At 33.9% G+C, this 13,249-nt stretch overlaps 1 protein-coding gene across 1 annotated transcript; it reads left to right on the top strand.

Moving 5' to 3' along the window:
- Positions 1-1,263: 1,263 nt before the first annotated feature.
- Positions 1,264-1,745, top strand: LOC120178759 (oleosin-like). Its single transcript, XM_039184555.1, has one exon. It carries the CDS (start codon positions 1,301-1,303, stop codon positions 1,727-1,729), a length of 429 nt encoding a protein of 142 aa, XP_039040486.1. The 5' UTR covers positions 1,264-1,300; the 3' UTR covers positions 1,730-1,745.
- Positions 1,746-13,249: the final 11,504 nt, after the last annotated feature.

The following is a 13,249-nucleotide window of genomic DNA, read 5'->3' as shown; positions in this document are numbered from 1 at the left end:
GCAATTCTTCCCAATCTTCCTCATCCATCGACGTCGGCTTTGTAGATCGCAAAGCCTTCAAGATCCCTTGCTGCGCCAATAGATCCTTCACCCTCGTTTGCCATAATCCGAAGTTACCCTGACCATCGAATTTCGTGACTTCGAATTTTGCTCCTGACATCTGATACCAATTGTTGACGAAAACGGGTAAAGAAAACAAAAGAACACGAGAATTTTACGAGGTTCGGCAATGTGCTTACGTCCTCGGTGCCTAGGCGGAGCTAGAAGTTTTTATTCAATGATATTTTAGGTCTAGGTTACATCTCTATTTATAATAGAAAACCCTGGTACATAACATTAGTTGTCCTTTTATTATTTTATATTACAACTTCATTTTTTCTCTTCTTTTAAATTTTCAATAAGTTTGTCTTTATGTCACGTTTTTTCTCTGTCTTTTGGTATATTTTTATTTATTTTTTTAAAGAATGATTTGACATCGTCGCGACTGATCAAGATAACACTTATCATGCTGATTTTTTCTACTTTTGGACTCTCATATTATATTTGGATACTTAATTTGCGTTCATTGATAGTTTTTTCACGTCGCTTGACTCTTATTTGCAATTTTGTCAGTGGTCTTTCAATATGTTGACCCCCTTTTGCAGTTCGTTTGCCGATGCGATAAGATATGTTTGTATCTATCCTTTTTCGAGTTTTGTTTTTAATCTTTCCTTGTATAGTCAATGATTTAGGAAAATATTCTAATTATGTGCTTAATTTACGATTATAATTGTAAATCTCAATTATAATTCGGTATATTTCTTTTTATAATAAAATTATAGGCTTTTATAAAAAAAATAAAGGTAAATTATGCATTTAATACCTAAATTATTAGTTTTGGTCTGTTTTAGCACCTAAACTTTCAATATTTTCAAAACCATGCCTAACATTTAGTTTTCATTTCATTTTAGTACCCTATCGTTAAAAAACTTAAGACATTTAATACTTAAACTATCAATTTTGATCCGTTTTAGTAAATAAACTATCACTTTTTTAAAAAAAAATTAACTTCAAAATTTAAACGGAGTACTTAAATGAAACAAAAATTGATAATTTAGGTACTAGTCATATAATTTACCAAAAGATATCCAATATTTAGGGTAAAAGCAAGCATTATCTCAAAACAAAGTAGATTATACCGTTAATAAAGAGTTAAACACCCACCATTCATAAAAAAGGAAAAGGTCAAGCAATGGTCTCCATTCATTTCTCCTTCTATTTCATTTCAATCCCTTTCACTTTCTCCTTCAACCTCCCAACCATGGCCGCCCATCGTCCAAGCTATCGGAGACGCAAGTCCGATACTTTTTTACAGAAAGTCAAGGCCCTTGCACCAGACTCCGGTCAACTTCTCGGTTTCATCATCCTCTTCATTTTGGCCTCCGTTCTCATTATTCTCACCGGCCTCGCCGCCACCGCCGTCATTCTCGGGTTCATCTTTTTTATGCCGTTGATATTGGTTTCTAGCCCCGTGTGGTTCCCTATAGGCGCCGTGCTGTTCGTTAGCATCGTCGGGTTCTTGTCGTCTTGCAGCTTCGGAGCTGTTGCCGTGGCGGTGTTATTATGGCCGTATCGTTACGCAAACGGCACGCAACCAGTGGAGTCCGGTACGCTTGACCAACGGGGAAAAAGGATAATAGATGAGAAATACAATCATGCTAAGCAATATGGTGTTAAGATGATCGCGTAATTAAATAACGGGGAAAGAGGATAATCGATGATAAATACAATCATGCTAAGGAATATTGTGTGAAGATGATCGCGTAATTAAATAACGAATTATTTAGGATAAACTACATGATTAGTAATTGAACTATCAGTTTTGGTCTATTTTATTATCTAAACTTTCAATGTTTTTAAAATCATACATAAATACTAGTTTTTGTTTTATTTTAGTACCTCGTTCAAAATTTAACGTTTAGTTTGAAAAATATTGAAAGTTTATATACTAAAACGGACCAAAGTTTATAGTTTAGATACTAAACATGTTAAGTTTTTAACGGCGAGATACTAAAATGAAATAAAAACTAAACATTAGATACGGTTTTGAAAAAATTAAAAGTTTAAGTACTATAGCGGAACAAACTTGATAGTTTAAGTACTAAATGCATAGTTTACCCATTTATTTAGTTGGAGAGAAGATTTCTCTTTCAAATGATTAGTTTTCATTTCTTAATATTGTGCTTCTACATTTTCAATTTTCGGACCAGAGAAGTTTTCCTTTTATATTTTTTTTGTTTAAATTCACAAATTAGTCATTGTAGAATAGTTTTAGGAGCATATTAATCCCTCCATTGTAAAAGTGAGCCAAATTTATAAATGGTGGTAAGATTGAATGCTAAAAATACCTTTTTTTTATATTTTAAGATGATAAAAAAAAGAGCTACTTAGTGGTGTTAGGAATTGTAAATGAATAAAGTTTGAACGAATAATATTGTGTTTGTATTTGTTTATTTTTAAAAAAAAAATCATTTTTTTCGTGTTCATTTAAATTTTTAAGATTGTGTTCGTGTTCGTTCGTGAATATGTTCGTTTAACGTTTGAGTATATGTTCGTTTATATGTTTCTACAGTATTTTCTAATAATTTCATTTAACATTCACGAATATGTTCATCGCAACCTAAAAGATAGTAAAATTATTCCACTAGTACTTAAACTCCTTAAACTTCATAATTTAAACTTTAAATTTCTTGATGTGTTTACTTTAGTGCCTAAATTCACCAATATTTGAAATTTTAAAAATAACAAGTAAACGAGCTTATAAACGAGTTTGTGAACATAAATGAACGAATCGATAAACTAACTTAAATGAGCTAATACACGAACTTGTTTGCAAACATAAATGAATCGAACACACCTCTATACATGTTTGTTTATTTACTAAATGAACATAAATATTGTGTTCATTCTCATTTATTTATTTTAACAAATGAACATAGCCTATCAACAACACGCACACCCCTCTCTCTCTCTCTCTCTATATATATATATATATATAGTCGTTTGAACTTGGGTTCCTTAAAGAAAATGTTTTACCACTAAGATGATTACAAATAGAATATGTTCTAAATAATCTCAATCATTTGATAATAAATGTTTACTCACCCCTGTTGCAGTCGTTGATGCTCGAACTCGAGATCTCTAAGAATAATAAACATTCTTTTAACCACTCAAGTAGTTTGGTTCGTACGAATGAATATTATTTTATTTTCAATTCATTAAACATGTATATTTTCATATCGTATCTGACAAGTAAGTCCTAACAATATATTGTATACAATATTGTATATATAATACAAATATTTATAAACAATAAATATTAAAAATTATATAATTTTAGAATTTATTTTTATTTTAACACTAGCATATTATTTTTGTTAAAATTAAAAATATTAATTATGTTTTTCTAATTAGCTATATTCCATAATTAGATGGAACATACAAATTTGTGCATTGTTTAATCAAATTAAATAATACCTGTTTTTTGTTGTTGTAATTTGAATCCTAAATATATTATGTGTTTAAAATTTGATTCAAGTAGAATTTATCAAATGATTTTAATGATTAAAAGAAAATGTTATTCTTCTTAAAAGTTCTAGGTCCAAATAATTATGTTCATAATCAAGGATGGACGCAAGATTTTATGCCAGGGGGCAAACTTTATATTTAATAAACTAAAAAAACTTCCAAGAAAACTATAGAAGTATTAATTACAATCCTACAAAATATTACAAAGAGGATCTTTTTTACTTGTCAAAAATAGGCATTCAAAATTGTGTCTGACGCTCTTTCATTACATCAAAGTCATCAATAAGAGAATCTATAGGTAAATCACGAGTAATTTCCTTCTCAGTATATGTTATTAAGTAGCTCGACAAAAAATCATCCTCCATTTTGTTACGCAAGTGAGTCTTCACTGGCTTCATGGTCGAGAAAGCCAGCTTTGTAGTCGAAGTAGAAACAGGAAGAGTCAAAACAAGATGAACAAGTCGATCAAAGAGATGATAAATAATTGACTTTTTAGTCTTTGCTAATACTTGACAAAGTTCTAATATTGTTGATGCCTTTCTCAATTCAAGACTCCCTTTAGCTTCTAATTCAAAATGTTCTATTTGAACTTTCCTAATTCAACTTTTCTTGCTCTGTGAAGTCTTCTGAATAAAATTTATTTGCAAGCTAATCATCCCTTGGATCTAGAGTAGAACTAAGCTTCAGTAACTCCACCATGTCATCCTCGAATCTGATGTTCATATCTTGTATTTGAGAATCAATAGCAGAAATAAATATATTAACATGATAATGATGCCCAACTGAGATGACATCTCGTTGAAGTCGAGACCTCCCTCTCCCTCATTTATATGGAAAATTCATATCAGGAATCTCTATATAATGTTTATCACAAAACGACATTACCTTTTCAAGTAAAGGATTCCACCATTCTTCTCTAAATATTTGTCTAAGATTTTTTGTACTTGATACTAAATGTAAAGTATTTAGTATATTTTGGGATTTACGTTGTAAAGCTTTACGAAGATCATCAGTAATGCTCAAGAGATCTATCATGAAGTGCAAGATGAATACAAACTCAAAAGATGTCATCACATCATAAACACTATTTGCTTTACTTATTTGAGTCAAATTTCCATCACTTATGATATTCTTAAGAATAGAACAAGTAGCATCAAACATCTTGAGCAAGCTATAAAGAGAATTAAAATGTGAACCCCACCTTGCATCTCCTGCAAGTTGTAAAGTGCCAATTTGATTTTTTCCATTTCTTGTGTCTAGTCCTTCAAGAGCAATCATATCTAAAATATAACTTGCTTGGGCATCTTTCAACTGATCTTGTTTCTTACACAAAAAGACAACTAGATTTATGATGATAGTTAAATATGAGAAAATTGTGCTATTGCAATAACTTCTTTGGATGTTGTCACCAAAGTCAATTATAATCTATGAGCAAGACAATGTGATGTAAGGTAATTCTACCTTCTCGTTTGATTGTGGATCTAGGAAGGAAGCAAAACAACCTGCAAAGTGAATGGCTCAAAAATAGAAGGGTTAAGGTGGTAAACGTAAGGGTGAAGAGGTGGGATGTTTAATAATTAAGAGATGAAAGCGGAAGATGATTGAAATGGATATGGTTATGGCGATGGATGGTTGTGAGGATAGTATCTTGAAGAACGCTCAAAGAAGAACCAATACTATAGAGAGCAAAGACCCAATCTTTATATTGTTTCTTCAAGGGGTGGTGTTAAGTACTTTGACCCACTAGTTATATGAACTAGGAACCAGAAGTATCAAGATGAAAGAAGAAGGGGTTGACGCCACAAGTATAAATTATACTTGATAAGTCGATAAAAGTCATCAGGAGTTAAGGAAGAGAATAATCTCACTTTCATTACATAAAAAGGTCTACTTACAAATGAAATATAATGGCCTATTTATAGTTTTTGAAGGGACTTGGCCGAATAGGTACATGTTGGTTCGGCCAGCCCTTGTACCTTCCTAAAATGACATGATTTTTAATGAAAAAACAAGACTTTAATGAAAATACATGCTCTTGGCCGAATGTTTATGTGTTGGTTCGGCCCTAAGGATGATTTGAATGCATTTGGAAGTTATTTGGGCGCCAAAATGAAGAGGAAAGAGTCTTTGGCCGAATAGGAAGTATCCCTTGGTGTTTTGGCGCCAATTTGATGTCACATGAAGTGCACATGCTTAAATGATGCACATGGCAGCCTACATGAATGCACATGGGTCTTCTTGCTATGCTTGATGAGGTTGCAACCATAGGATGATGTCTTGAAGTCCATGGAATGAAGATAGGCAACAACTAGGCGTGAATTAGCTTTCCAATGTGTATCTAGATGACATGGCATCCATTGGGCAGCATAGAGATGAACTAGCTTCAAGGTAAGCTAGATGAGTGTCTTGGTAGCTAACTAGGTGAGTTATAGCTTGATAAACTCAAGCTAGTTAGCTTTGGTCTTCTCCGCTCCTCAGCTACTCTCCCAGCTACTTCCAGCTACCTTTAGTCCACTTTTCAACACTTTGGTCCGAAGCTCTCCTCCAGCTAAGTTCAGCTACATGCTAGCTCGTCCAACTAAGTTGAGCTTTCCTTAGTGTTCCACGAGCTGCCATGATATTTGTGAGCTGTTTGTGAGCTGCATATGACGTCCAAATACTCTACCAAGTTGCCTCATCGTGCATCACACTCCAATGTACCTATATGTTCAAGGAAACAAGGTAAGTCCATGATATTGAGCTGTTATGAGCTAAATACCTTGCTGCCATATATGATTATGGTGATGTGAGCTATGTTTGAAGGTCATGAGCTAATTATATCATCTCAAAGTATGTGTAAGATAATGCATGAAGCTTAAGAGCTAATATGAATGCATATGAACTAATGAAATGATTTATAATGATGCTGCCTTGATGTATATATGATAATCATGCTTAATATGATTATAAGACTATCCTAACATGCTTATAACATTGTGTATCAATCATAAAGATAGGGTATATGTTGTATGCATGAATATCATATAATATGGTATTCATAAATGATAAATGGAAACATGTAATAATAATATCCTAAGAAATGATATGTAATCATAGCATATATTTGAATAATATGAAAAACATGATCAAATAAGCATCTGATGGAAATAATAATATGATAATTTATACTAACATGTGAATGAATGCTTATGATAGAATATAATGTATAAATGATATAGTATAAGATAGGGTAATGAATAACTCCCTTAGAAACAGCTTTGAAGAACATCCATGGTGTGTTCAAGTCATGAAGAAAGTTGGAGCTTGTTTGGATCGTATCATCCTCCCCTTCTTTTAGGCAATTTGTCCTCAAATCGAAGTAGTTTCTCATTGAAGACCTTCTTGATATAGGAAGGATTGAATCCTTATGTTTTCCTCCAATATATGATTCATACGGAATGTTCAACCTCTTGGCTTCAAATCTGGTAACTTCACGTCCTTTGATGGGAGGACACAATGTTTGGGAACCATCACATGTCCTTTGAATGGGAAAAACTATATCCCTTCACGAACCAACTTGATCCTTTTACTTTATTCTTTGAATAATCATAATGCTTGGAAAGGACCTCTATATCTTCATTTCCTCCTTTTAATTCACCATGCTTGTTGGTGAAAAGGTTTGTCTCTTGGTTGGAGTCATCACGTCTCTTGGTGAAGATAAGTGTTCTTTGAATGACTCCTTGGGGCTGATTTAAATCATCATGTCCTTTCACCATTGTGCCTCTCCAAATTATTGCCTTGAGGGTTGGTATGATTTCTTCACCATAAGGATGAAACAAGTTGCTGCAAAATAAATCAAAGTTAGTAAATGAAAAATTGTTAACAAAATGAATGGAAATAGCAAACCAGGGTGGATGTTTAATGGGCATTGGTTGCTTAATGATGAAAAAACTCCATTGGTTGCTTAATGATGAAAAACTCCATTGGTTGCTGAATTCCCTTCAATATGTGCAATGTACTTGGAGTCTGAATGATGTCAACTCTTGGTACTTCAATTGGCTCATTCTTTTGAATTTCAAGAGGTACGTCATTTGAAATGTCAAAGGACATATCTTGTGGATCACCAAAGGTCACGTCTATTGATTCTTCAAAAGACATGTTTCTTGAATCTTCAACTTGAAGTGACATGTCTATTGGATTATCCTGCACGTCAAAAGAAAGAATAGGAGTAGGATTAGATAAAATATGTTCTTCACCCTCATTTTCCTTTTTCTCTTTGCTCCCATATTCAATCCTTTCATTTTGTTCATTTTCAACTCTCTCCACTCTTTTCTCATGCAAAATTTCTCTTTCAAATTTCTTCATGGCTTTAGCTTTCTCTCATTCCTCTATACCTGATTTCAGGGTAACCTGACATTCATGGACTTGATTTGGAAGCATAGGCGCCAATATGATTTTCTTTCCTTGATGTTGGAAAGAGTACTTGTTAGAAAATCCATCATGGGTAGCCTTCTTGTCAAACTGCCAAGGACGTCCTAATATAATGTGGCATGCACTCATGGGCACACGTCACAAAGGACTTCATCATTATATCTCCCAATTGAGAAAGGTACAACAACTTGTTTGGTTACCTTGGCTTCACCCACATTGTTGAGCCATTGAAGTTTGTAAGGATGAGGATGCTTGGAAGCCTTTAGACCCAACTTTTCCACCATGTGAGTACTTGCTACGTTTGTACAACTTCCTCCAACAATGATCACCACACAAATTTTATCTCCCACGTGACATTTGGTATGGAAGATTTTCTCTCTTTGTTCATCCTCTTGACTTTGAATGTTCAAAGTCCTTTTGGCTACAAAGATGTTGGATGGAAGAGACATGTTAGCAAATAAGGAAAATCGAAATGTGTGTAGGACCTTACCAGAATATACTCTCACAAAGCCTCACGAGTCACTCCAAGGAAACTTGAATGTCACTCAATCCGCTCGTGTTTACACTCTAGGACTTTAATGGCTTTTACTTGTCCTCTTCTGATCTCACACACTCTCCAGCCTTTTTCCTTCTCGATTCTCTTGTCTCAAGTTCTAGAGAACTATATCAAGTAAATTTTACTTGTTTGGCATCGGCTGCAAAAATGTTAGTAGAAAGGGAAAACAAATATAATGAAAGGGAGGCTTAGAAATAGAAAGAAAAGAATAAAAGGGGTTACTTACACAAGTCACTTTACAACCTTCTATCACCACAATCAATTTAAAAGGCTTACTTGACTTGCTTGGTGATGAGAATTGTTGATGAGTGCTTCAACTTGTTTCTTTTCTTTTCTGATTTTTCTTGATTTCTTTGACTTTGCACTTCACTTGCACTTTTTTTTGTATTTTTCTTTTTATTGTTGTTGCACGTTGCTTTCTTCCACCAAAGCTCTGATACCACTTGATGTAAGGTAATTCTACCTTCTCGTTTGATTGTGGATCTAGGAAGGAAGCAAAACAACCTACAAAGTGAATGGATCAAAAATAGAAGGGTTAAGGTGGTAAACGTAAGGGTGAAGAGGTGGACTGTTTAATAATTAAGAGATGGAAGCAGAAGATGATTGAAATGATTATGGTTATGGCGATGAAACAAAAGGATGGTTGTGAGGATAGTATCTTGAAGACCGCTCAAAGAAGAACCAATGATATAGAGAGCAAAGACCCAATCTTTATATTGTTTCTTCAAGGGGTGGTGTTAAGTACTTTGACCCACTAGTTATATGAACTAGGAACCATAAGTATCAAGATGAAAGAAGAAGGGGTTGACGCCACAAGTATAAATTATACTTGATAAGTCGATAAAAGTCACCAGGACTTAAGGAAGAGAATAATCTCACTTTCATTCAATAAAAAGGTCTACTTACAAATGAAATATAATGGCCTATTTATAGTTTTTGAAGGGACTTGGCCGAATAGGTACATGTTGGTTCGGCCAGCCCTTGTACCTTCCTAAAATGACATGATTTTTAATGAAAATACATGCTCTTGGCCGAATGGTTATGTGTTAGTTCGGCCCTAAGGATGATTTGAATGCATTTGGCAGTTATTTGGGCACCAAAATGAAGAGGAAAGAGTCTTTGGCTGAATAGAAGCATCCCTTGGTGTTTTGGCGCCAATTTGATGTCACATGAAGTGCACATGCTTGAATGATGCACATGGCAGCCTACATGAATGCACATGGGTCTTCTTGCTATGCTTTGATGAGGTTGCAACCATAGGATGATGTCTTGAAGTCCATGGAATGAAGATAGGCAACAACTAGGTGTGAATTAGCTTCCAATGTGTATCTAGATGACATGGCATCCATTGGGCAACCTAGAGATGAACTAGCTTCAAGGTAAGCTAGATGAGTGTCTTGGTAGCTAACTAGGTGAGTTATAGCTTGATAAACTCAAGCTAGTTAGCTTTGGTCTTCTCAGCTCCTCAGCTACTCTCCCAGCTACTTCCAACTACCTTTAGTCCACTTTTCAGCACTTTGGTCCAAAGCTCTCCTCCAGCTAAGTTCAGCTACATGCTAGCTCGTCCAGCTAAGTTGAGCTTTCCTTAGTGTTCCACGAGCTGCCATGATATTTGTGAGCTGTTTGTGAGCTGCATATGACATCCAAATACTCTACCAAGTTGACTCATCGTGCATCACACTCCAATGTACCTATATGTGCAAGGAAACAAGGTAAGTCCATGATATTGAGTGTTATGAGCTAAATACCTTGCTGCCATGTATGATTATGGTGATGTGAGCTATGTTTGAAGGTCATGAGCTAATTATATCATCTCAAAGTATGTGTAAGATAATGCATGAAGCTTAAGAGCTAATATGAATGCATATGAACTAATGAAATGATTTATAATGATGCTGCCTTGATGTATATATGATAATCATGCTTAATATGATTATAAGACTATCTTAACATGCTTATAACATTGTGTATCAATCATAAAGATAGGGTATATGTTGTATGCATGAATATCATATAACATGGTATTCATAAATGATAAATGGAAACATGTAATAATAATATCCTAAGAAATGATATGTAATCATAGCATATATTTGAATAATATGAAAAACATGATCAAATAAGCATAGGATGGAAATAATAATATGATAATTTATACTAACATGTGAATGCATGCTTATGATAGAATATAATGTATAAATGATATAGTATAAGATAGGGTAATGAAGAACTCCCTTAGAAACATCTTTGAAGAACATCCATGGTGTGTTCAAGTCATGAAGAAAGTTGGAGCTTGTTTGGATTGTATCACAATGAATTAATAAGCAAATGGACATTCTTTAAGGAGTAATGTTTGCAAACCATTGAATTCCCTATGCATATTACTAGCCCCGTAATATCCTTAACCTCGTATGTCTTTAACATTCAAATAATGAAGCAAAAGAACATAACAAATTTCCTTCTTCAATACGGACGAATTAGTTTCCTTCACTTGGACTACATCAAAAACTCTTTCACTTATAAAACCTTCTTTATCAACATATCTCAACACAATTTCCACTTGTTCCATTTTTGATTCATCACGGTATTCATCAACTATGATACAAAACTTTTGTTCTCCAATTTCATCTTGAATATACTTTTGTATCCTAGACTGAAAATAGAAAGAATCTCTTTTTGAATTCTCGGAGAAACGTACTTTGAGTTCATTGGAACATTGTTCAAAATTATAGCAATGTCATCATTGTAAGAAGCCAACAAACTTATTAATTGAAGAAAATTTCCATGATTAGTCGAATCTTCTATTTCATCACGACCCCGTAAAGCACAACCTTGAAAGGTTAACCAACTTCTATAGAAAGTTTGAGTTGTAGTTGATTTCTTGCAACTTGTTGAGAAGTTTGTTTCTTGATCACTTTTGAATATGCTGAAGAGAGTTTATTAAATCATGATAGCTTTCCATAGCCTTTCTGTGGAGAGAGTTTGCATCATTCCCAACATTAATAAGGAAAACACAATTGGATCCTGAATTAACTTTCTTCCGAGATCGAAAGCCATCACAAGTAAAAGAATTTAAACCAAGACGTACTGTGGGCTTATTAAAGAGAAAGCATGGAATACAATAAGCAACATATTTGGTTGGTGAATATTCAAACCAATGAGGAAATAATTTATACCATGAAGTCAAAAATTGTCAACCATGCCTATCAACATATTTTGAATCATTAGAAGGAATGGGTTGATAAGGTCCTTACTTATATACGCTCTACGAACATCATCTTGTTGATTTGAAGGAAAATCCCAAATAGACTTTCGTATTCCAGGATCACACTCAATAGTGGATGCATCAAAGGTTTCTTAACTTTCTTGTTCAATTCTTATAGCTCTATTCGGACAAATATCCACCTTCGAAGAACTAACAGACGTTGATTTTAGATTTTGAGAGCTCTCATTAATATGAGGACAATCACTATTAAATTCAGACTCCTTTGGATCAACCAAGATTTCAACATGAGAAGAATCAATATTACTACTTGAAGGAGTCTTTCTTTTGAAAAAAATAATTAATTTTTCAATTAACCATGTCGAGCTGTAGAGGTTTTGCATTCCTATTTCTAGAAAACAATGGAAGTGAATTATTATCAAAATTTAAGGACACAAATTTTTAAAATTTATTATCAAGGTATACAAATGCAATAGAATTAAATATTTGAATCTAAGAATTTCACTTACTAACAAGAGATGTAGATGTTTAATTGAATTGTTGTGAGAAGAACAAATTTTCAATTAAGCTAGAATGAATCAGATGCCTTGATAATTAGATGTGTCATGTGCAACTCCCTAAATCCACATCAAAACCAAAAATCCATTAGTAAAAGAATTTAATAAAAATATTAATAATAATGTATGGTAAATAACCTTGTAATTACAATTGAGTTATGTTTAGGGTTGATTGTATAGAAGAAATGATAGATTTCCGAAAAGAAAAGAATTCAGGATACATAAAATGTGCTTTTTCATTCAAGATAGATCCTCCTCAAGAAATTAGGTACACTTATATATTTACAAGTACCTACAGCTGTAACTCTGATAGCAAATCTAACAAACTATCTGCTAAATTGTTGACTCACATGCTCTATCCACGTGGGCTAAATCGTTTGGGCCGTTGTATCCCCCAAGCCCGAAATGCCTGTAGTATCTGTTGTGTTTTGTTTTGGGTTAAAACCTGATAGAGCCTAATTGGATAATTTAGTGTTAGTTCTGGCATGTTCCTTCCACTCGAACGATCCAAATCTCCTCTTTACCTAGCCTTAATTCCAATAGGTAAGACTTCAATCCCTAATTCTCCTTCAATTCCTAATTACTTTTAATTTTTCCCAATTCCCTTCTTTGATTTGTCCCCAATTCCTTTTGCTTGAGACCTAATTCCCCTTCCATCATGACAATACCCCCTCCACTAGATGATCCTTGTCCCTAAGTATTAAAATCAGGGAATTGATTATCCAACACTGTGTAATCTTCCAAGTGGCGTCAGTAGGCCCCATGTTCATCCACTAGATTAGTAATTGTGTGACATGCGATTCTGTCTTTTAACTATTCTCTTATTCAAGAAAATGGCTGGGTAAATCTTCACTTGACCATCAGATGCCACTTCTGGTGGATCGATCGAGGTCAGTCCTTGTTTTCCCACTTTGTTCTTAAGTAAACTTGTGTGGA

Source organism: Hibiscus syriacus, unplaced genomic scaffold (genome assembly GCF_006381635.1).
Source record: "Hibiscus syriacus cultivar Baekdansim isolate YM2019G1 unplaced genomic scaffold, ASM638163v2 tig00112380_pilon, whole genome shotgun sequence".
Lineage (NCBI taxonomy): Eukaryota > Viridiplantae > Streptophyta > Magnoliopsida > Malvales > Malvaceae > Hibiscus > Hibiscus syriacus.
Note: the sequence above shows the minus strand (reverse complement) of the source record. Positions and strands in the feature narration are given on the sequence as shown.

What these genes read in the sequence shown, in the direction of transcription:
- LOC120178759 (XM_039184555.1), top strand. Translation starts at nt 1,301, where the DNA reads ATGGCCGCCCATCGTCCAAGCTATCGGAGACGCAAGTCCGATACTTTT.